Source organism: Manacus candei, unplaced genomic scaffold (assembly GCF_025592945.1).
Source record: "Manacus candei isolate 608988 ecotype Guabito, Panama unplaced genomic scaffold, ASM2559294v1 h1tg000047l, whole genome shotgun sequence".
NCBI lineage: Eukaryota > Metazoa > Chordata > Aves > Passeriformes > Pipridae > Manacus > Manacus candei.
In genome coordinates, this window is record NW_026138095.1 from 12391935 (window position 1) to 12413292 (window position 21358).

The 21358-nt window shown below is 42.2% G+C and overlaps 1 protein-coding gene and 2 long non-coding RNA genes across 3 annotated transcripts in view; 1 reads left to right on the top strand and 2 right to left on the bottom strand.

Annotated features, from left to right (window-relative positions):
- The window catches only part of LOC127475861 (uncharacterized), a 33352-nt gene extending 14936 nt beyond the window's left edge, over window positions 1–18416 (bottom strand). Inside the window, exon 1 of the long non-coding RNA XR_007906357.1 lies at window positions 18329–18416. This is a non-coding gene — a long non-coding RNA (uncharacterized LOC127475861). The remainder of the gene's footprint in view (window positions 1–18328) is intronic.
- Window positions 1–21358, bottom strand: part of LOC127475864 (uncharacterized) — a 74231-nt gene that overhangs the window by 24073 nt on the left and 28800 nt on the right. The window lies entirely within an intron of this gene.
- Window positions 1338–20754, top strand: LOC127475855 (myosin-1B). Its single transcript, XM_051798060.1, has 38 exons — window positions 1338–1556; window positions 1644–1787; window positions 1879–2035; window positions 2145–2172; window positions 2271–2385; window positions 2468–2560; window positions 2659–2722; window positions 2806–2904; window positions 3005–3108; window positions 3193–3331; window positions 4547–4665; window positions 4765–4914; window positions 5514–5684; window positions 6338–6647; window positions 7274–7350; window positions 7645–7732; window positions 7819–7936; window positions 8741–8864; window positions 8950–9086; window positions 9784–10039; window positions 11680–11922; window positions 12028–12204; window positions 12289–12434; window positions 12522–12612; window positions 12700–13089; window positions 14446–14572; window positions 16150–16268; window positions 16588–16784; window positions 17135–17318; window positions 17405–17570; window positions 17734–17858; window positions 18047–18355; window positions 18457–18660; window positions 19031–19156; window positions 19249–19419; window positions 19508–19612; window positions 19853–19948; window positions 20456–20754. Exons 1-38 carry the CDS (start codon window positions 1353–1355, stop codon window positions 20606–20608), a joined length of 5826 nt encoding a protein of 1941 aa, XP_051654020.1. The 5' UTR covers window positions 1338–1352; the 3' UTR covers window positions 20609–20754.

Here is a 21358-nt window from a genome sequence, read left to right on the forward strand (position 1 = left end):
GAAGCCCTTTCAACCTAAGGCGACTGAAGGCCCACACTAAGACCTTAAACCATCTTGTCCAGGAGCTGCTTTATGCTGATGACGCCACCCTCGTGGCTCACACAGAAGCAGCTCTGCAGCGTTTAGCATCCTGCTTTGCTGAGGCTGCTGAGCTCTTTGGGCTGGAAGTCAGCTTAAAGAAGACAGAAGTTCTCTATCAACCGGCACCTCAAGAAGTCTTCCATCATCCCCATATCACCATTGGTAAATCAGAGCTCAAATCAATCCAACAGTTTAATTACCTAGGGAGCCTCATCTCCTCGGATGGTGAGATTGACAGAGAGATGGACAACAGGTTAGCAAAGGCATACAGTGCCTTCAGAAAGCTTCATAAAAGAGTTTGGCGAAATAAACACTTGAAGAAAAGTACCAAGATCAGTGTTTACAAAGCCATTGTGCTGTCTGCTCTTTTATATGGATCTGAATCATGGGTCATCTGCCTCCACCACCTGTGACTCCGAGAACACTTCCATCAACACTGTCTCCATACAATCCTAAACATCCACTGGTCAGATTATGTGACTAATACTTCTGTTCTAGAACAAGCAGCAGTCACAAGCATTGAGGCCGTGTTGCTGAGAACACAGCTGCACTGGGCAGGGCACATCTCCAGGATGAAAGATCACTGCCTCCCTAAGACCTTGGTTTATGGTGAACTTGCCACTGGCTGACGCTTGAGAGGAGCCCCGAAGAGAAGATACAAGGACTCCCTGAAACAACATCTCAACCTTGGCCATATTGATCAACATAACTGGTCTACTCTGGCCTCCAACAGGGAGGTCTGGAGATAGAGTATCTATAATGCTGCTGCTGCTTTTGAGAACGCACACAGGATCACCCTTGAGGAGAAAAGACAACGCAGAAAGAATCGTGTCATGCTGGATATACCACCTAAGGAGTCTTTCTGCTGTGCCTTTTGCAACCGAACGTGCCTGTCTCGTATTGGCCTTTTTAACCACCAACGCACTTGTAACAAACTTGGGTAAAGCCCTTACCAAATCTTCATTCGCGAAGCCTGGCCATGATGATGACAACAACAAATGAAAAAAAATCCCAAACCAAAATCAAATACAAAACACAGAAACCATTCCTCTGTAAATGCAATTGCCCAGTAGGCTTAAAGATCTGACTACACAAAAAAAAAGAAAAGAAATAAAATTTCCTAAGAGAATTCTGAAGCAGCAGAAAAAAAAAAGTGGCAATTCAGTCAATACCTAAAGCAGAGCAATCTACTGTACTCTAGGAGTGTTTCTTCCATAAGGCACTATTGTAATGTGTTCTCTACCCTCACAGACAGTGAGTAAACAGCAGCCATGTCAACAGACGCCGAGATGGCCATCTTTGGGGAGGCGGCTCCTTACCTCCGGAAGTCAGAGAAGGAGAGAATCGAGGCCCAGAACAAGCCTTTCGATGCCAAGTCATCCGTCTTTGTGGTACATGCAAAAGAATCCTATGTGAAAAGCACAATCCAGAGCAGGGAAACAGGGAAGATCACCGTCAAGACTGAAGGGGGAGAGGTGGGTAACATGTAAGATTTGTAAACAGCCTTTTATTCCCACTCTGGCTCTGAGTTGACATGCTTGTCCCTTGCTGCGCTCTGACAGACCCTGACCGTGAAGGAAGATCAAATCTTCTCCATGAACCCTCCCAAGTATGACAAAATTGAGGACATGGCTATGATGACCCACCTCCACGAACCCGCTGTGCTGTACAACCTCAAAGAGCGTTACGCAGCCTGGATGATCTACGTAAGTGGCAGCAGCAGCTTCCTCTGGGCAGCTGGAGGAACTGCTCTGCCAGGCCCAGGGGAAGCCAACGTGCTGTGTCCCTTCCTCGCAGACCTACTCGGGTCTCTTCTGCGTCACTGTCAACCCCTACAAGTGGCTGCCCGTGTACAACCCGGAGGTGGTGTTGGCCTACCGAGGCAAGAAGCGCCAGGAGGCCCCTCCACACATCTTCTCCATCTCTGACAACGCCTATCAGTTCATGCTGACTGGTGAGTGGCTCTCAGGGTGATTTCATCAAAAAGACATTTTAAAAGTGTTCACAGAGTTTCCCTGATAAGGTCAGTTGCTAACACAGCTCTCATTTTGCCTCTTCCCCAGATCGGGAGAACCAGTCCATCCTGATCACGTACGTACACCCCCTGCTCGGGTCCCTGAGGGGCTGCCCAGGGCCAGGGCCCCTCCTGCCTGACCACACGCTCTCTGCTTCTCTCCTTGCTCTGACAGCGGAGAATCCGGTGCCGGGAAGACTGTGAACACAAAGCGTGTCATCCAGTACTTTGCAACAATTGCAGCCAGCGGGGACAAGAAGAAGGAGGAGCAGACATCAGGCAAAATGCAGGTGAGGTCCCTGCAGGAGTAGGAACCTGAAACTATCAAATTTATTTAGGAGCTAAATCATGACAAGAAGATTTCCATTTTAGGGGACACTTGAGGATCAAATCATCAGTGCCAACCCACTGCTGGAGGCCTTTGGAAACGCCAAGACCGTGAGGAACGACAACTCCTCGCGCTTTGTGAGTTGTTACCTGGGACAACAGTTGAGATTGACTCAAATATTCTTGCAGTCGGGATTGGTAAAATAGATCTCAATTGACTTTTCTGCTGCTTTCAGGGTAAATTCATCAGAATCCACTTTGGGGCCACAGGCAAACTGGCTTCTGCTGACATTGAAACATGTAAGAGCCCCTCCTGGCCTGATCCCCTTCCTTCCAGCCTTCCTCAGTTCTTGTGCTTAACTCTGTCCTGCCATCCTTGCCAGATCTGCTGGAGAAGTCCAGAGTCACTTTCCAGCTCAAGGCAGAAAGAAGCTACCACATCTTTTATCAGATCATGTCCAACAAGAAGCCAGAGCTGATTGGTAGGAAAGATCACTAACTCTTCCAGGCAAAGGTCACGGCATTTAACTCCTTTATGTGCCAATTGCATATGACCCATGTCTGTTCTGTCCCTATTTTCAGAGATGTTACTGATCACCACCAACCCATATGACTATCAGTACGTGAGTCAAGGTGAGATCACTGTTCCCAGCATTAACGACCAGGAAGAGCTGATGGCCACGGATGTAAGTTCAGAAGTTTTCTAGGTGAACTTTTATTTCTCTGACCTTTAGCAGCTGGCGTACTTACTCTAGTGACACTTTTTTCAGACTGCCATTGACATCCTGGGCTTCACTCCTGACGAGAAAACAGCCATCTACAAGCTGACAGGGGCCGTCATGCACTACGGGAACCTGAAGTTCAAGCAGAAGCAGCGTGAGGAGCAGGCAGAGCCTGATGGCACTGAAGGTACCAGCGCAACATATACCAAAGCACTGTAGACACCAAACACTCACAAAAATACAGGCAGCAATTCAGGGTCAGAATCCTTGACTCAGCCTTTCCTCAGTGCCAGTATTGTAGAAGTGTGTCCTAACCAGACACACTGTTCTCTGGAGGAACACAACTCAGTGGAAGCTGCAGATTATTTTGAGCGATGCAAAATATTAAGTCCAGTGACTACAGTTCCACTGAGTGACAGAGTAGGAGTCAGGCAGAAATAAAGCAAATTCTGCTGCTGTCTTGAATGGCAGCTTCCCAAACATGACACAGAACCAGGAGCAGCTCTTTTCTATTGTAACAGAATAAGCTACAAATTATTACTTGAATATAACCTCAGTAAAGAGTTATATGTATATATATATATGTATATGCACACACTTATATGTATATGCACACACATAAAGGAATTGGTCTACAAAAGTGAAGCAAAACATTATTTCCGGTTTTGTTCTTATTTCATACGTTAATTTTTCTATTGAAAAATGTACTTTAAATACTTAGTCGCAAATAACACATAAAATGAAATAAAAGATCGAAATTATCATCTGTGTATATACCTTATATAATGAGGTTTGGCCTTCTCACGTTGAAGAACTCTGTAAGTCGTACTGGTGCTTGCTATCAGCTTCACTGTGAGACAGGACAGGCAGCAAATTGGAAAGTGGTGACAGAATATATGCAGTACTGTGATACTTGTATTTACTAGTCCAACTGCAGATATAATGAGAACTGGCAAACACTTACATGTGTGATATTTATCTTTAGGGAGAATATGGTCCCACTATGAAAGTAGTACAAGATTCATACTTTTGGCATAATACCTCACTAATCTCTCTCTTCCCCTCCAGTGATAGTAGAATTTCACTAACTACAATTTTCAGTACAGTGTATTTCAATACCAACCACTTTCCTATTCTCTTTATTCAGAAATTGTGACTATTTGATCTGCCATTTTCTTGGTCCTCAGCCCTTTTGTCTGTCTAGTCACTTGTTTCAAAATTTGCATTTTCAGCATAAAGGTATTGGAATAATCTTTGCTTTTATGAATAATATAGATTAAATGAGAAGAATAAGCAAACACGACAATATATATGTAGCTTCTGCAGAAATGATTCTTAATTACTCAAAAACACATCCACTGGAGAGCTAATATCTGATCCTGCTCTACACTTGTTTCCCTAGTTGCTGACAAGGCTGCCTACCTGATGGGTCTGAATTCAGCAGACCTGCTCAAAGCCCTCTGCTACCCCCGAGTCAAGGTGGGGAATGAATATGTGACCAAGGGCCAAACTGTCCAGCAAGTAAGACACAAGTGATGATAGAAAACAAATTACTTGAATTAAAAACTTTGAACTTTTTCTTTTACTGTGGATGGTAACTTTCCTTCAACAATTTCTTAGGTGTACAATTCAGTGGGTGCCCTGGCAAAGTCTGTGTTTGAGAAGATGTTCCTGTGGATGGTTGTTCGCATCAACCAACAGCTGGACACGAAGCAGCCCAGGCAGTACTTCATTGGTGTGCTGGACATTGCTGGCTTCGAGATCTTTGATGTAAGAGGAGGATCTTCCTACAAGTTTCCTGGAACAGGCATTAGGAAATTGGAATATTTTTGGGTTTGGGGTTGTGCTTTTTTTTAGTTATGGGTTATTTTTATTTACTAGTTAATCCTGCTATTCCTGTAGGAATGGCATCCTTCTGGTTTTCCATAGTATATAGTATCCCACAGGGCTGCAGATTTTTGTAGATGTCTGTTGTTGCACGCAGAAGTGAAAATTGCATTGAAAATTGATATGAAGATATTGAACAACTGCTAATTAATAGCAGAGATTTTGAGGAAGTTAAATCTTTCTTGAAGAAAGATTTTGTTAATGCTGAAGCCAGATTCCTTCTAAATGCTTGGGAATAGACTGGTGGTGTACAAAAGTTCAAATAAAAGAAAAGCTGGACTTGGATTAAGCTCTGCAAATCTTTTCAGAGCTCATAAATATGTTCAGATGGTGCAAGGGCCTGAAAGGGTAGATATATTAGAGCAGCACTGGAACTTAAAGATCCCAATCATGGAGACCTTAATGGGTTAAAAATAAAACTTATTGGAAGATGGAAAATGTTCCTGGAAATTCACAAGTAAGTAAATCTTTGCATTCTGCAGTTCAACAGCCTGGAGCAGCTGTGCATCAACTTCACCAATGAGAAACTGCAACAGTTCTTCAACCACCACATGTTCGTGCTGGAGCAGGAGGAGTACAAGAAGGAGGGAATTGAGTGGGAGTTCATTGACTTTGGGATGGACCTGGCTGCCTGCATTGAGCTCATTGAGAAGGTTATTGGCCCTCACATACTTAATAGTTTTCCAGATATAAAATGTAACAAGAATCTTCTATGCTCCAATTAGACCACACACACTTAATGCAGCACAAACCAGTATTTTTTCTGAACTCCAAGTGTTTCATATACATTTTCGTTTGTCTCTTACTTCACTGCCTATGGGATTCTGTCATGTTGTATATATGATTTACATGGGACAAAAATTCCAGTCCTAGTCACCACTCCGAAGTTCATACACAAAGGTGTGTATTTTTTGAATGCGTGCTGAGTGAGTAAATACCCTGAGCAACCTCTGTTTTCTGTCTTGTTTCAAAGAAAGAGCATTTAGGAAGTGTAAGCTCTTCCCTACATCTGAATGCTACTACTTTCATTCATTTTGTTTTCCATTTTCACCTAACATGTACATAATGAATTTCTACATGCTAGATCTTTATCACATCACCACCCCAATCCTTATGGGGGAGCTTGGTTTTTTTTGTATAACTGATGGCATATGCACTAACAAAATGCCCTTTCTGGAGAAACATAAGATTACACATTATGAGAAGGGTTTTTTTGTATAATGTTTATCTTCCATTCCTCTCTCTTACATACATTGCCTCCATTTCTTCCTTACACACTTTCTTCACATCTTGCTATTTCCCCCAGCCCATGGGCATCTTCTCCATCCTGGAAGAGGAGTGCATGTTCCCCAAGGCAACTGACACCTCTTTCAAGAACAAGCTCTATGACCAGCACCTGGGCAAGTCCAACAACTTCCAGAAGCCCAAACCTGCCAAAGGCAAGGCTGAGGCCCACTTCTCCCTGGTGCACTACGCTGGCACAGTGGACTACAACATCACTGGGTGGCTGGAGAAGAACAAGGACCCCCTGAACGAAACGGTGGTGGGGCTGTATCAGAAATCATCCCTGAAGACCCTGGCCTTACTCTTTGCCTCTGTTGGTGGGGCAGAAGCAGGTGATTTCTTTAAAATCAGTTTTCCCATAATGTATAGGGGAAAAAAAAAAGTAATAATATTTTACAATAATACTTACATTTCTAAAATTGAAAACCCAAAACCTCATCTACTTTTTGGAACTCAGTATAACAAAGGATATTACAATTCCCTAGAGACCTTAATAGGTCTGTAGGTTTTAAAACCAGACCGCTCTACTACAACATTACCCAGACTAGCTGAGAAACCAGATTTATGCAGTATGGGCCATTCCCAAATACTTCAGGGAATACAGTCAAATATATCAGCATGCTGCTGAATATATGCATACCCTTAGCTGTAAAGATACATGAATACTGCATTTGGTGTATTCACTAGCTATTAATTTAATTCCTTAAATGTCATTCTATACAAAATGTTACATGTTGTTTCCTGATTGCATTTTCTGAACTTCGGCTTTAAGTCACTGATTTTCATTCTTCTATCTGAAAAAAATTGTCTCCCATTATAACTTTAACCACTGTATGCATTTGCAAATTTTGATCATATTATTACTTTTACTAGATTTTTTAAGATGAACACACAAGGTTTTTCAGATTCTTTGTGCTTTTGTTGTTCATTTCTTTCTAAAAAATATATTATTTTTTAGAGAGTGGTGGTGGTGGTGGCAAGAAGGGTGGCAAGAAGAAGGGTTCTTCTTTCCAGACCGTCTCAGCTCTTTTCCGGGTACTGTAGAATAATCATTCTAATTTTACCACATTGTGAAAAAAATACAGAAAATTTAATACAAAAAAGCTTTAGATTGATCTAATATACAAAATCTTTATGTTCAGAAGGATAAACACATGTGCTTCTAATAAAGGATTCTTACTGAATCCTTAGAAGTATTATTTCAGAACTGCCAAAAAGCTCTATAAAAAATATGCTTATCATGGTTTTATTGCAGTGTTTTTACTCCATCTAATATTGAGATTGTGTAAGTGACATTTTTAAACCTGTGGCTTTGTTCTTACTCCAAAGGAAAATTTAAACAAGCTGATGAGCAATTTGCGAAGCACACATCCCCATTTTGTGCGATGCCTTATTCCTAATGAAACAAAAACACCTGGTAAGTTGTTAAAATTCAAAGTTGTGATATACCTGTTCTTCTCTGTGCAGTAAAATGAAATACAGATTCATCCTGTGATTTATTAGGTGCCATGGAACATGAGCTGGTGCTGCATCAACTGCGCTGTAACGGTGTGTTGGAAGGGATCAGGATTTGCAGGAAAGGATTCCCCAGCAGAATACTCTATGCTGATTTCAAACAGAGGTCAGACTAAATATCATCCACCTTCCACCATATCCCCAAATGCTGAGTAATGTGCATTTCCTAATTGTTCTAAGTACTGTGAGGATTATGGGATCATTTATCATTTATACCTACCTTTAGGTATACAAAAGTTAATTGTCTAAGTTAGTCATCCAGTTTCTTTCTATAGCTAATGATAAAAGCAGATATTTTCAAAGGACAATTATTTATTCCTGTCCTTTATTCATATTCTGGTATGAGATAAAGTTTTTTTTAAGTAACTATCCAGAAATGAAGTTGACTATTTTAGACTTAAGCACCCGGAGAGCAAAGTAAGGTGACTTTCAGCCATCAGCACAGAAATATGAATAAAGACACTACGAGTCATTCTAGACTAACTTGTTGGAAAACCAACTAAAATGAAAGTATCTTGCTTCTTGTTCTATACCAGCTGGAAAATACTCAGATAACATGCGCTGCCACTATTTAGGATTGAGATTTTCTTCACCTCTCCACGTATTTTGTTCTTGCGCAAAAAGTTCTCATTTAGAGATTAGATAACATGAGAAATATGTCAGCATTTACCCACAGAAATCATTATCTGTTCTGTGTCAAAAAATCTCTGGACTAAGGGAAATGCAGAGTTTTTCCTAAAAACAAATTTAGCCATGAAAGTGTGATTTCTAGAGAATGGAAGTGTTCAGATTTATTCACCTCTCTTCCACTCTTGAACCCCCTTCAGAGAATTTTAACGATGGCATTGGTTGGTACAGGTTTAATTGAGCTTTCAGAAATCTGACCTCCATATTCAATTTCCTGCGATAGGTATAAGGTGCTTAATGCCAGTGCCATCCCAGAGGGACAGTTCATCGACAGCAAGAAGGCTTCCGAGAAGCTCCTTGGCTCAATCGATGTGGACCACACCCAGTACAAATTTGGACACACTAAGGTACAAACCCCCCATTCCCTCACTCACTCAGTGCCTGTGCTTTGCCCGGCCTGACAGTGATGTGCTGCAACATTCCCTCTCTAAGGTGTTCTTCAAAGCTGGGCTGCTGGGGCTCCTGGAGGAGATGAGGGATGAGAAGCTGGCACAGCTCATCACCCGCACACAGGCCATGTGCAGGGGTTACCTGATGAGGGTGGAGTTCAAGAAAATGATGGAGAGGAGGTAGATACTTAGCCTTCTGGGACGATTCTTATCAGATACTAATGGCATGTACAAAATTGAAAATAAGCTTCTTCACATCAAATCTTATTTATTTCCCTTTAATTCAGTTTACCAATACAGATGTATATCCTGAAAATAGATGAAACAGTGTAAAATCCCAATTTAGGGAAATAAATATTTTTTAAACACTTTGTACTAATTTTTGATGAATTCAGTAAGTGGTTACACTGTATGTATGTCCAGAAATTCAATATCTAGTGTAAGCTAACTATTTTAGGTCACTGCTTTAATCAAAGAAGAGAAACATATATTTCTATCACAAGAAAAGTATTCTCTTCCCTTTGATAACTTTCATGGAAGGGCCTGAGTAAAATTCTGTAGGTGTTCCTTTTCATTGGTCATGAAAGTGAAACAAACACCTGGACTCCAAAACTGTCCATATAAGTTGATACTTTACATAACACTAGAAAGTTTTCTGTGGAAATATATATATTATATATTAAATGTGCACTAAATATTATTAAGAAATATATATTTAATAATACTTGATAAATATTTTATGCAGAGATATATATGGGATGATAACTATAAAGTATTATATGTAGAACTTCACATTATCCATCTTAATATATACAATTAAATATGTTCTATAGATTTTAAAATATGTACCATAATATATTTTGTTATTACATTTCAGAGAGTCCATCTTCTGCATCCAGTACAATGTTCGTTCATTCATGAATGTCAAACACTGGCCCTGGATGAAGCTGTTCTTCAAGATCAAGCCCTTGCTGAAGAGTGCAGAGTCTGAGAAGGAGATGGCCAACATGAAGGAGGAGTTTGAGAAAACCAAGGAAGAGCTTGCAAAGTCTGAGGCAAAGCGGAAGGAACTGGAGGAGAAAATGGCTTCTCTAATGCAGGAGAAAAACGATCTGCAGCTCCAAGTGCAGGCTGTGAGCATTGCTCATGTTTTTGTCTTTTAGCAACCTATGCAAAATCATCCCAAATGTCTCAGTAATAGACACATTATCCAAAACCAGTATTTATTGTAGAAACATACATGTATTTTATAAAATAGGAAGGAAAACCACATAGAAAATCTGCATAATAATAATACATTTACAATGAACTCTTGCAGCTGCTTCCTTACACTTTTAAATTGAGAGAAATAATCAATTTCCAATGAGCAAATAGCACAGTTTACAGGATGTCATTTTAAATGGTACTTGTTGACTTACAGAAGCAATTATCACATCTTTATATATTATCACATTTGTATATATATATGTATATATATACATCTATACATGTATATAGATGTATATATGTATATATATACATCTATACATGTATATAGATATGTATATACCTATATATACATATATATATAAATTATCACTTTATATATTACTTAATTGTGGTATGTTATCACCTGACCAATAAAGGTAGTCTGGAGGTCCTCTTAACACCTTCTATTTGGAGAATCACAAGTGGATTCAGGTGGAATAGGAGGGGCTGAAAATGTCAGAAATTTCTCTGGCATTTATGGTCCTTACCTCCTCAGGAAAAACAGTGATGAAAGTGGACTTTTTCCTTTTTTTTCTGGAAATAAAAAGGTAGCAACAATAATGCCCTTAAAACTGTATTTACAAGCTAGGATTTGGATTCATGTGATGACATTTTGATGTCTATAGCCTAAAAGAACATCTTCACCAGTACCTTCAGGTGCTCTTCATCTTCAGCACCAAGAAACTCATTCTTTTAGAGTATGGTACAATTAATCCAAAAATTAAAAATTTTTGCTTAAATGGACTGCAACTTGATATCATGGCAAATACCTAAATCTGCAGGAGACAAAACTCAACCTAGCTATTTTGCTGAGCTTTAAAAGTTCTTCTGCTCGGGTGGCATCACTGCTCTTTACTAGAGCAAAGACAAAAAGAACAGGTGGTATGTAGAAAACAGAGACTGCTTCTAAGTAGCTTACATCTTAGAATGCCTCTAAATGCAGGTGATTGGAACTGCCCTAAGTAAATATCTTTTGCCCTTCCAAACTTTTCTTCTTGACCACAAGTGCTAGAAACATGCCTGTGAAACAGTGATCTTATCACAAAATTTTGCCAAAACCAAAAATTTAATTCATGCTCAGAGAATCTTTTGGGAAGAGTTCAATAAGATTTTCTCAGACAATGTTTGAGGGTTTAACATTCAGTTTTTATACACCATAACTTAAAAAATGCGCCTACATGGCTCTCTGCAGTGGAGCTCTTTGCCAGTTTCCAGTCCACTAAAACGCAACAGAAGTGTAATGATGCAAGGATACAATGGACACACTGCCAGACCTGATTTTTGGCTCTATCTTCAAATGAATGTTGGCATTGAATGAGCAGTTAAAGACTTTAAAAATGTTTGATAATATATTCCTTCATTTCAGGGGATGGAGGCAGTGTAAAACAAATAGGTACTCTCAGAGTTTTGAGTTTTACCTACAAAGTAGATTGTAAAGCTGCTTTGAGAATATAATGTCACTGTTTGAAAATAAGTGAAAAAAATAAATTATTTGAAAATTTTTCCATTTAAATGAATCATGTAGGAAGCTGATGGTTTGGCTGATGCTGAGGAAAGGTGTGACCAACTCATCAAAACCAAAATCCAGCTGGAAGCCAAAATTAAGGAAGTGACTGAAAGGGCTGAGGATGAGGAGGAAATCAATGCTGAGCTGACAGCCAAGAAGAGAAAACTGGAGGATGAATGTTCAGAGCTGAAGAAAGATATCGATGACCTTGAGCTAACACTGGCCAAGGTGGAGAAGGAAAAGCACGCCACTGAAAACAAGGTACGAGGCAGAAAATCTCACCCACACTCCAGAAAAGAGCCCCGTGCTCTTCCAGGACTTCTGTATCTACTTCCTTGATTTACACTTGCTCCCTTCTTCCTAAAGGTGAAAAACCTCACAGAGGAGATGGCAGCCCTGGACGAGACCATCGCCAAGCTGACAAAAGAGAAGAAAGCCCTCCAAGAGGCCCATCAGCAGACCCTGGATGACCTGCAGGCAGAGGAGGACAAAGTCAATACACTGACCAAAGCCAAGACCAAGCTGGAGCAGCAAGTGGACGATGTAAGCCCACGGACACACAGCAGGAACAGACAGGTATGGAGTTTGAGCTGGCTGGTGGAGCACTGATGGCCTTGTTCTGTGTAGCTGGAAGGGTCCCTGGAGCAAGAGAAGAAACTGCGCATGGACCTGGAGAGAGCCAAGAGGAAACTGGAAGGAGACCTGAAGCTGGCCCAGGACAGCATCATGGATCTGGAGAATGATAAGCAGCAGCTGGATGAGAAACTGAAGAAGTAAGTGTGGCCCTGGGACACCTCAGTGCTGGGCTGCAGCTCTTGTCTTTTTCCTTTGAGCTGTAACCCACTTTGCTTTGCCCAAAGGAAAGACTTTGAAATCAGCCAGATCCAGAGCAAAATCGAGGATGAACAAGCCCTGGGCATGCAACTACAGAAGAAGATCAAGGAGCTGCAGGCAAGTGTCTGCCCTTCCCCTGCCTGCCCCAGGCTCGGCTCAGGGAGGAGGAGGGCACGGGCGTGAAGGGTCCCTCGTGTTCTCCAGGCCCGTATTGAGGAACTGGAGGAGGAAATCGAGGCCGAGCGAACCTCTCGCGCTAAAGCAGAGAAGCATCGGGCTGACCTGTCCAGGGAGCTGGAGGAGATCAGCGAGCGCCTGGAAGAAGCAGGAGGGGCGACGGCAGCTCAGGTGGAGATGAACAAGAAGCGGGAGGCAGAATTCCAGAAGATGCGCCGGGACCTCGAAGAGGCCACGCTGCAGCACGAAGCCACGGCTGCCGCCCTGCGCAAGAAGCACGCGGACAGCACAGCTGAGCTGGGGGAGCAGATCGACAACCTGCAGCGCGTCAAGCAGAAGCTGGAGAAGGAGAAGAGCGAGCTCAAGATGGAGATTGATGACTTGGCCAGTAACATGGAGTCTGTCTCCAAAGCCAAGGTACACAAATATTTCTTCTCATTAATTCAAACATAATGAAGTACTTATATTTTAACATAGAAATTGAAGTCATACTTTAGAATAAATAATTGCACTTTGCAGCTTGACTTTGTGTTTATACTTTTCTGTGTTTTTATAATAATTTTTTAATCCTTTGGGTGAGATCTAAAAAACTGTAACACCTAATCTAAGGATCTGTGGGTTCTCATTTCTTAGTTCAGAATATTATAACAGAAATGAAAGACATTGACCTTATTGCTTTTTAATTTCCCCTAAAACAGAAATTGCTCATAGAGTGGAAATTACCCTCTCCTTTTTATTCCTATGTTTCTTTTCCTCCCTTAAATACTTCAGTGACATAATTTTTAAACAGCGTATAGAATTTTAAATTCCTTCCTCATTTTACAGTGTCCCGTCATCCTTTTTATCTGTTGAAAATAGATTATTGTATAATACTAGTACAGTAATAATATTAATAAAAATTTGCATATGTATTAAATATAGAATCACAGAATGGTTTGGGTTGGAAAGGACCTTAGTGATCATCTTATTTCATCCCCCCGCAAGGGGCAAGGCATATACAAATGTTGGAATCGAGGACATAAATTTCATAGAAATGTCTGTAATTTAACTGAGATATTTTGACTTCTAAATCATTGATTTCTTTTTTCATTTGTAAGATTTTGATGCCAATTTTGCCCCAAAAAAGGCGCAGAGAACTGCTCAGAGACAATTTTTAGTCTTTAAGCAGCAAGGTATATTTATTGAGCAACGTTGGAGAGCAGCCAGCTCGCATTGGACAAAAACTGCTCTGCCTCTCCAGTGAATTTACAGGTTTTTATACTATTTTTACAGGTGATTGCAACATGTTTACATACATATTCATATAATTGCAACATCTGATTATAATATTCATAATAGGCGGAGTCTAGGCAGAGAATTCAGGATGGTCGTTCCTGTTTTTTCATCCTCTGGTGGTCGTTTTTACTCCTCATCCTTGGCTGAACTTTTCAACTTTCTTGATTTTGGCAGACTTAATGGTGTATTGTGCAAGATTCTTGGACTCAGGCCCCACTTTGCCCCCTTATCTTACTTAGGTTGGGCGTGTGTGCATTTTTCTAGCATTTTTCTAGTGTACAGTACCATCTTTCCTCTATCTCTAAGTGCTGGCAGTGCATCCTAGCTAAGTTTTGGCAAGGTTCTTTGTGCTTTCATTTATTCCTATATTTTGACCTATATTTACATTTTATACCTATATTTTGATTCTACTTACTTTCTGGGCCTTGTCTGGCTTCAGTTTGAGATTCTGACTAACTTGAGTTGAATCATGTTTCCTTCTGTTCTTCATGCAAATAGACAAACCTGGAGAAGCTGTGTCGCTCCCTAGAAGATCAACTCAGTGAAATTAAGACAAAGGAGGAGGAACAGCAGCGCACAATTAATGACATTAGTGCTCAGAGAGCTCGGTTACAAACTGAATCTGGTAATATATTTGTGTTTTTAAGAGAATATTTGTGTTATATGACCTGGTTCCTTTAAAAAAGAGTCCAAATCACCTGGGCTCTTGAAAGATACTAAGTTGAACACGAGCCAGAAAAGCGTTCTTGTGATGCAGACAGCCAACAGAAACCTGAGAGAATCCTGAGCTGCATTAGGAGTATTGCCAGCAGATTAACAGAGGGTGATCCTTCCCTCTACTCAGCACAGGTGAGGCCATGCCTGGATTGCTGTGCTGAATATTGGGCTCCCCAGAACCAGAGAGATACAGTCATCCTGGAACAGGAACAATAATATGTTTAAGGGACTGGAACAACTAGTCCCTGGAATAACTCCCCAGGGGCTGGTTAAGTGATCACTAGGGGGTTTCAAGACACGACCAGACAGGATGCTAGATAATCTCATCTAGACTCCCTTTCCCGTCAAAGGTTGCACCAGATGACCTTTCAGGGTCCCTTTCAACCTGGACTGTTTTATGATTATATGACTGGTGTTTCAAAGAATTCATCTATCTCATAACCTTCTGCTTCCCAGGAGACATTCAGAAGAGGACAGTGATATACCTGAGCATGTACACCACATTGTAGAATCGTCAAATAGTTTAGGTAGAAAGGTCATCTAGTCCAACCTCCTTGCAGTGAGCAGGGACAACTTTAACTGTTTCAGGTTGCTCAGCGCCCCATCTAACCTGACCTTGAATGTTTCAATGATGGGGCATCCGCCACCTCCCTAAGCAAACCGTGCCACCCCTCTCATTTGAAAAATCTTATTTCTTGTATCTAATCTAAATTGAACCTCCTTCAGCTTGTCTTACCGCAACAGACCCTGATAAAAAGTTTGTCCCCATCTTTCTTATAGGCCTTCTCAAGTATTGAACAGTTGCAATAAGGTCTCCTCAGAGCCTTCTTTTCTCCAGGCTGAACAATCCTAATTTTCTCAGCCTTTCCTCATAGCAGAGGTGCTCCATCCCACTAAGAAGCTTCATGACCTCATCTGGACTCACTCCAAGAGGTCAATGTCCTTCCTGTGTTGGCTACCCCAGAGCTGGATGCAGTAGTCCTGGTGAAGTTTCAAAGAGCGGAGTAGCTGCATACCCTGTGGGATGAGGCCAGGACATGTTTGGTTTCTGAGCTCCCAGCACATATGGCCAGGACAGGGTGGCTCTTGATCTGTTCATCCCCCAGCCTGGATTGATACTAGAGGTTATCACAACCCAGGTGCAGCACCTTGCACTTGGCCTTGTTAAATCTCATGAGACTACTATGGGCCATAAGCCCTCTGGATGGCACTGTAGTACTCAATCTGTAAGCTCAACGCTTGAACACAGGGCTTAGTGCAAACAAAGAGTAAGACTAGCCGGATTTTACACACAGGGTCATTTCTTGCCTTTAAGTAAATACTATGGCATAGTAAGAGATGTGGGTAGATATCAGTGATTAGGAATACATGAAATAAATAAAATTTTGTTTTACTCAAAATATTTTATATGTGCATTTAATTACCAAGGTTAACACTTCTACATAAGTCATAACAAGGTTGTTTTACTCATCTGAACTCTCTCAGGTGAATATTTACGCCAGGTGGAGGAGAAAGATGCTCTGATTTCTCAGCTGTCAAGAGGCAAACAGGCTTTCACCCAACAGACTGAGGAACTCAAAAGGCATCTAGAGGAAGAGATAAAGGTGAGAAGGCTTTACAAATTTGAGTTATCCATTGGACTCCTTCTGTCTAGGAGGAGCTTCAGATACATATGAAATTGTAGAATCAACAAGATGAGAGGAAGGAAAAAAACACTTGTTTAATTCAGTCCAAGTCCTCCCATAGTAGTTTTGCTCCCCTTCCCTGTAGTCTATCCATAAATTCTTCTACAGATTCCCAGATTTTCCATTTTCATTCAGTAGTTCATCATCACTCACAACAGAATCAATGTCCATCAACATTTCAGTGAGGAAATTTTGCAGGATATTTCCATTCACTCTCACACTGCTGTTTTTCCCCAAGGCCAAGAACGCCCTGGCCCACGCCCTGCAGTCCGCTCGCCACGACTGTGACTTGCTCCGGGAACAATATGAGGAGGAGCAGGAAGCCAAGGGGGAGCTGCAGCGCGCCCTGTCCAAGGCCAACAGCGAAGTGGCCCAGTGGAGAACCAAATACGAGACGGACGCGATTCAGCGCACGGAGGAGCTCGAGGAGGCCAAGTACGTGGGGAGTGGGATGAGAAATGACTGCAGAAGACTGAGAGCGGTCAAGGGAAATGGGAGTCTCTGAGTGGGCTGAGACAGGGTTAGGATGAAGGCAGGGGTATACTGTCTTTGTGGTGAAGGGGAGAGAAGGGAGGAGAAAAAAAGTGTATATTGGAAGGGAAGGCATAGGCTTTAGGGCTAGAAGTGCAAAGACAGGCCTAATGCACACAGAAAGGACAGATCCTTTAGGATCTGTGAAAAGTGCTCAGCTCAAAACCCCCAAAGTGATCAACTGCCCTCTCATGGCAGTGCAGAACTGACTCTCTTCTAAGCTCTAAGCTGCCACTGTGCTTATCTCCTCCCAGGAAGAAGCTGGCACAGCGCCTGCAGGATGCAGAGGAACACGTCGAAGCTGTCAATGCCAAGTGTGCCTCCCTGGAAAAGACAAAGCAGAGGCTGCAGAATGAAGTGGAGGACCTGATGATTGATGTGGAGCGATCCAATGCTGCCTGCGCTGCTCTGGACAAGAAGCAGAAGAACTTTGACAAGGTCTTTTGGGCTCCAGCCCTGGGACTCCTGGGCAGAGCCTCCCCCTGGGATGGCCACATCCCTACTCACGCCCCGTTTCTCTTCAGATCCTGGCAGAATGGAAGCAGAAGTATGAGGAAACGCAGGCTGAGCTGGAGGCCTCCCAGAAGGAGTCTCGCTCCCTCAGCACGGAGCTGTTTAAGATGAAGAATGCCTATGAGGAGTCCTTGGACCACCTGGAAACAATGAAGCGGGAGAACAAGAACTTGCAGCGTAAGTCCCTGGCCCTCTGCTCCGGGATGGGCTTTCTCACCAGCTGAGCATTGCTGCGGGGTCTGTGCCTGCAGCTCTGCAAAGATGCCTGTCACCCTGGTGGGACAGGGCCCTTCCCATTCTGCTCTGGGCCTGAGCAAGCCATTGGTCTTTGTTCCCACAGAGGAGATTTCCGACCTCACGGAGCAGATTGCGGAGGGAGGAAAGGCAATTCATGAGCTGGAGAAAGTCAAGAAGCAAGTTGAGCAGGAGAAATCTGAAATCCAGGCTGCTCTGGAGGAAGCTGAGGTATACAGCATTATTTATTGCTCTCTTACGTGTCTTGGATTTCTATCTTGTTTATCTCTTTCCAGACAAAAGAGGAAAAGAGGTTGTATAAAAGTAGAGATATTATCTAATCACGGCATTCTTTTTTACTCAAAGCTTCAGGTTCAACATGTGTCACAAGAAAAGTATTCTGATTTATTTTTGTCCAGGCCTCCCTGGAACATGAAGAGGGGAAGATCCTGCGCCTGCAGCTGGAGCTCAACCAGGTGAAGTCTGAGATTGACAGGAAGATAGCAGAGAAAGATGAGGAGATCGACCAGCTGAAGAGAAACCATCTCAGAATTGTGGAGTCCACGCAAAGCACCCTGGATGCTGAGATCAGGAGCAGGAATGAAGCCCTGAGGCTAAAAAAGAAGATGGAGGGAGACCTGAATGAAATAGAGATCCAGCTCAGCCATGCCAACCGCCAGGCTGCTGAGGCACAAAAGAACCTGCGAAACACACAGGCTGTGCTCAAGGTCTGTTAAACAGAAATTGCCTAGGGAGAAACATTGTGGTTGATCATTTCAGTCCCCAACACCTCTAAATCTGCTTATAATTTCTTTCAATGGCTCTACAGGACACGCAGATCCATTTGGACGATGCTCTCAGGACCCAGGATGACCTGAAGGAGCAGGTGGCCATGGTGGAGCGCAGAGCAAACCTGCTGCAGGCTGAAGTTGAGGAGCTACGGGCAGCCCTGGAGCAGACGGAGCGGTCGAGGAAAGTGGCTGAGCAGGAACTGATGGATGCCAGTGAACGTGTGCAGCTCCTCCATACCCAGGTGAGGTCCTTTGGTGAAAAATGGCATTCTTGGTAAGTGGGAGAACACTTGTGTGCTTTATTTCAGTCACCACTGGAGGCTCAACTTCGAGAAAGAGCGTCCTGTTTTCTGAAGTATTCATTAAGTTACTAAAAGAGATCTCTGCTGGAAAAGTGTGTGCGCTGATTTTTTTCCCAAGCTGCATACGATGGCTCCCATGCTTCTACCTTACTTGTGTGCTCAGATAGTCTCCAGGGGAGACACTTTAGTCACAGGGACATTCCAAATGCTCTAAACAGTCAGGAAATTCTGAGACCACAGCAACATTGATATGATACTATATCAAGCAAGCTAAAAAAACCAAAACTGTGATGTTCATGCCCTTCAACAGAACACCAGCTTGATCAACACCAAGAAGAAGCTGGAGACAGACATTTCTCAGATTCAGAGTGAAATGGAGGATACGATCCAGGAGGCCCGCAATGCTGAAGAGAAGGCCAAGAAGGCCATCACAGATGTGAGTCGGGGCTCCTTTCATTGCTGATGGGGATGTATTCTCCCCAAAATGTCTCCAGCCCCACAAGGGCTTTGACCTTTTGCTCTGCTCAGGCGGCCATGATGGCAGAAGAGCTGAAGAAGGAGCAGGACACCAGTGCCCACCTGGAGAGGATGAAGAAGAACCTGGACCAGACAGTGAAGGACCTGCAGCACCGTCTGGATGAGGCCGAGCAGTTGGCTCTGAAGGGAGGCAAGAAGCAAATCCAGAAGCTGGAGGCCAGGGTGAGTAGGGCTGTGTTGGTGCATGAGTGACCCCATCTCTTGGAGAGACACCCCCAGGGAAGCTGCAGGGACGGGCTTCTCATTGCAGGTGCGGGAGCTGGAAGGGGAGGTTGATGCTGAGCAGAAGCGCAGCGCTGAAGCCGTGAAGGGTGTGCGCAAGTACGAGAGGAGGGTGAAGGAACTCACCTACCAGGTAAGGCTGGAGGCTTCTTTGCATTGCCTTCCTGGTAGAACAGTGTCTCAAAACGTTGGAACATTGCCTTCCAGAGGGATTTCTTTCTATACCTCAGACAATGACGGAGTTAACTGGATTTTGACACCTGTCCTTCTGGACTGCAGTGTTCCATAAACTATATTATTCCCTCTGTTTCACATTTATGAAATTTAGAGAATGATGTAAACAAGGTTTTCTGTTACTTGCCATTCTCTGTAGTCTGAGGAAGACCGGAAGAATGTTCTCAGGCTGCAGGATCTGGTGGACAAGCTGCAAATGAAGGTGAAAGCCTACAAGAGACAAGCTGAAGAGGCTGTGAGTATTGATGTGTGAAGTCAGTCTTTTTCTAGGTGGATGTGGAATTGTGTGTTGTTGTTTTCCCTTCTGTTCAAACCATGTTCAACATTGTGGGAGTAGGGCTCTGCTTCCTTTCATTTTCTTTATTTCATATTTCTGCCTAGCAGAAAACAAATCACCTTCAAAAATTGTAATATATAATTTTATGGCAGTAAATAACTGGAAAATGATTTAATGGAAATAACTGCAATTATATATAATAATTCAAAAATTCCACAGTGCACTAGCACTTCATATTTAGAGCTAGGTTTTTGGTATGTCTTACTAACCATCTAAACATTTAGCATTTAAGCTATTTCCTTGGATTCCTCTAGAAGTATTAGAGATAATTACGTACTAACTCATAGTCCTAGGGGTATTTTTCATTATTAAAAAGGAAAATGCCACAGCATGTTAAGGGCAGTGTTACAGTAGGACTATCATTAAATGTTTTAAAGCCTATTTTATGTTTCTTCATATCTCCAGGAGGAGCTCTCCAATGTCAACCTCTCCAAGTTCCGCAAGATCCAGCACGAGCTGGAGGAAGCCGAGGAACGGGCTGACATTGCAGAGTCACAGGTCAACAAGCTCCGAGTGAAGAGCCGGGAAATTGGCAAGAGGGCAGAAAGTGAAGAGTAAATGACGCCAGTGCTGTAAAGTGAGAGAATTGCAAAAATGTGACATTCTATCACTTTTATTTTGTAATCACTGCTTAGTCCTTCATCAATATCTAGATAAATAATGCCTAGAAAATAAAAATTGTAGAGCTTTTCCCATTTAAATAATGAGAAGTGTTGTATTTTAATCATTACCCCGAATTCTTATTTTTTATTCTTATTTTTTATTCTTATTCTTATTTCTTATTCTTATTCTATATTTACATTTTTCCTTACTTATTTAAACTTATTTATTCAATTAAAAATCTTGCTTCAGGTATTTTCAAAGTGTTTCAGCCACTGTCGAAGTGGTCTAATCCGACATCCTGCTTTGTTCTCACCATAGAATTTCATCTAATACTTCCTAATGTGGCAAGTCATTATTTCTTTGCAAGAGAATATAATAATCCCTTATAACAGTTGCTTTAGGAATACAATAGATATTAACTCAATTGCTCTGTCCAAAGAATAAGAATTTATTGCATCTTCCATTAATCCAGCTTAATCTTTGATCATTATTTCAAGTTAAGCTTTTTCAATCCTTCAAGCCACTTTGGAACATAGTTTAGAGTACATTTAAACCTAAAATGAGGTCTACTTTCATCTTTTGTTCATGAAAGTGATGTGCAAACCAACATTCCCAGGGCAGCACACCAGCACCCTTATATAGTCAGTCATTCCTTGTCTATATTCTGTTCCCAAAACTCCCCTGAATCTTCTAACTTGGCCAGGC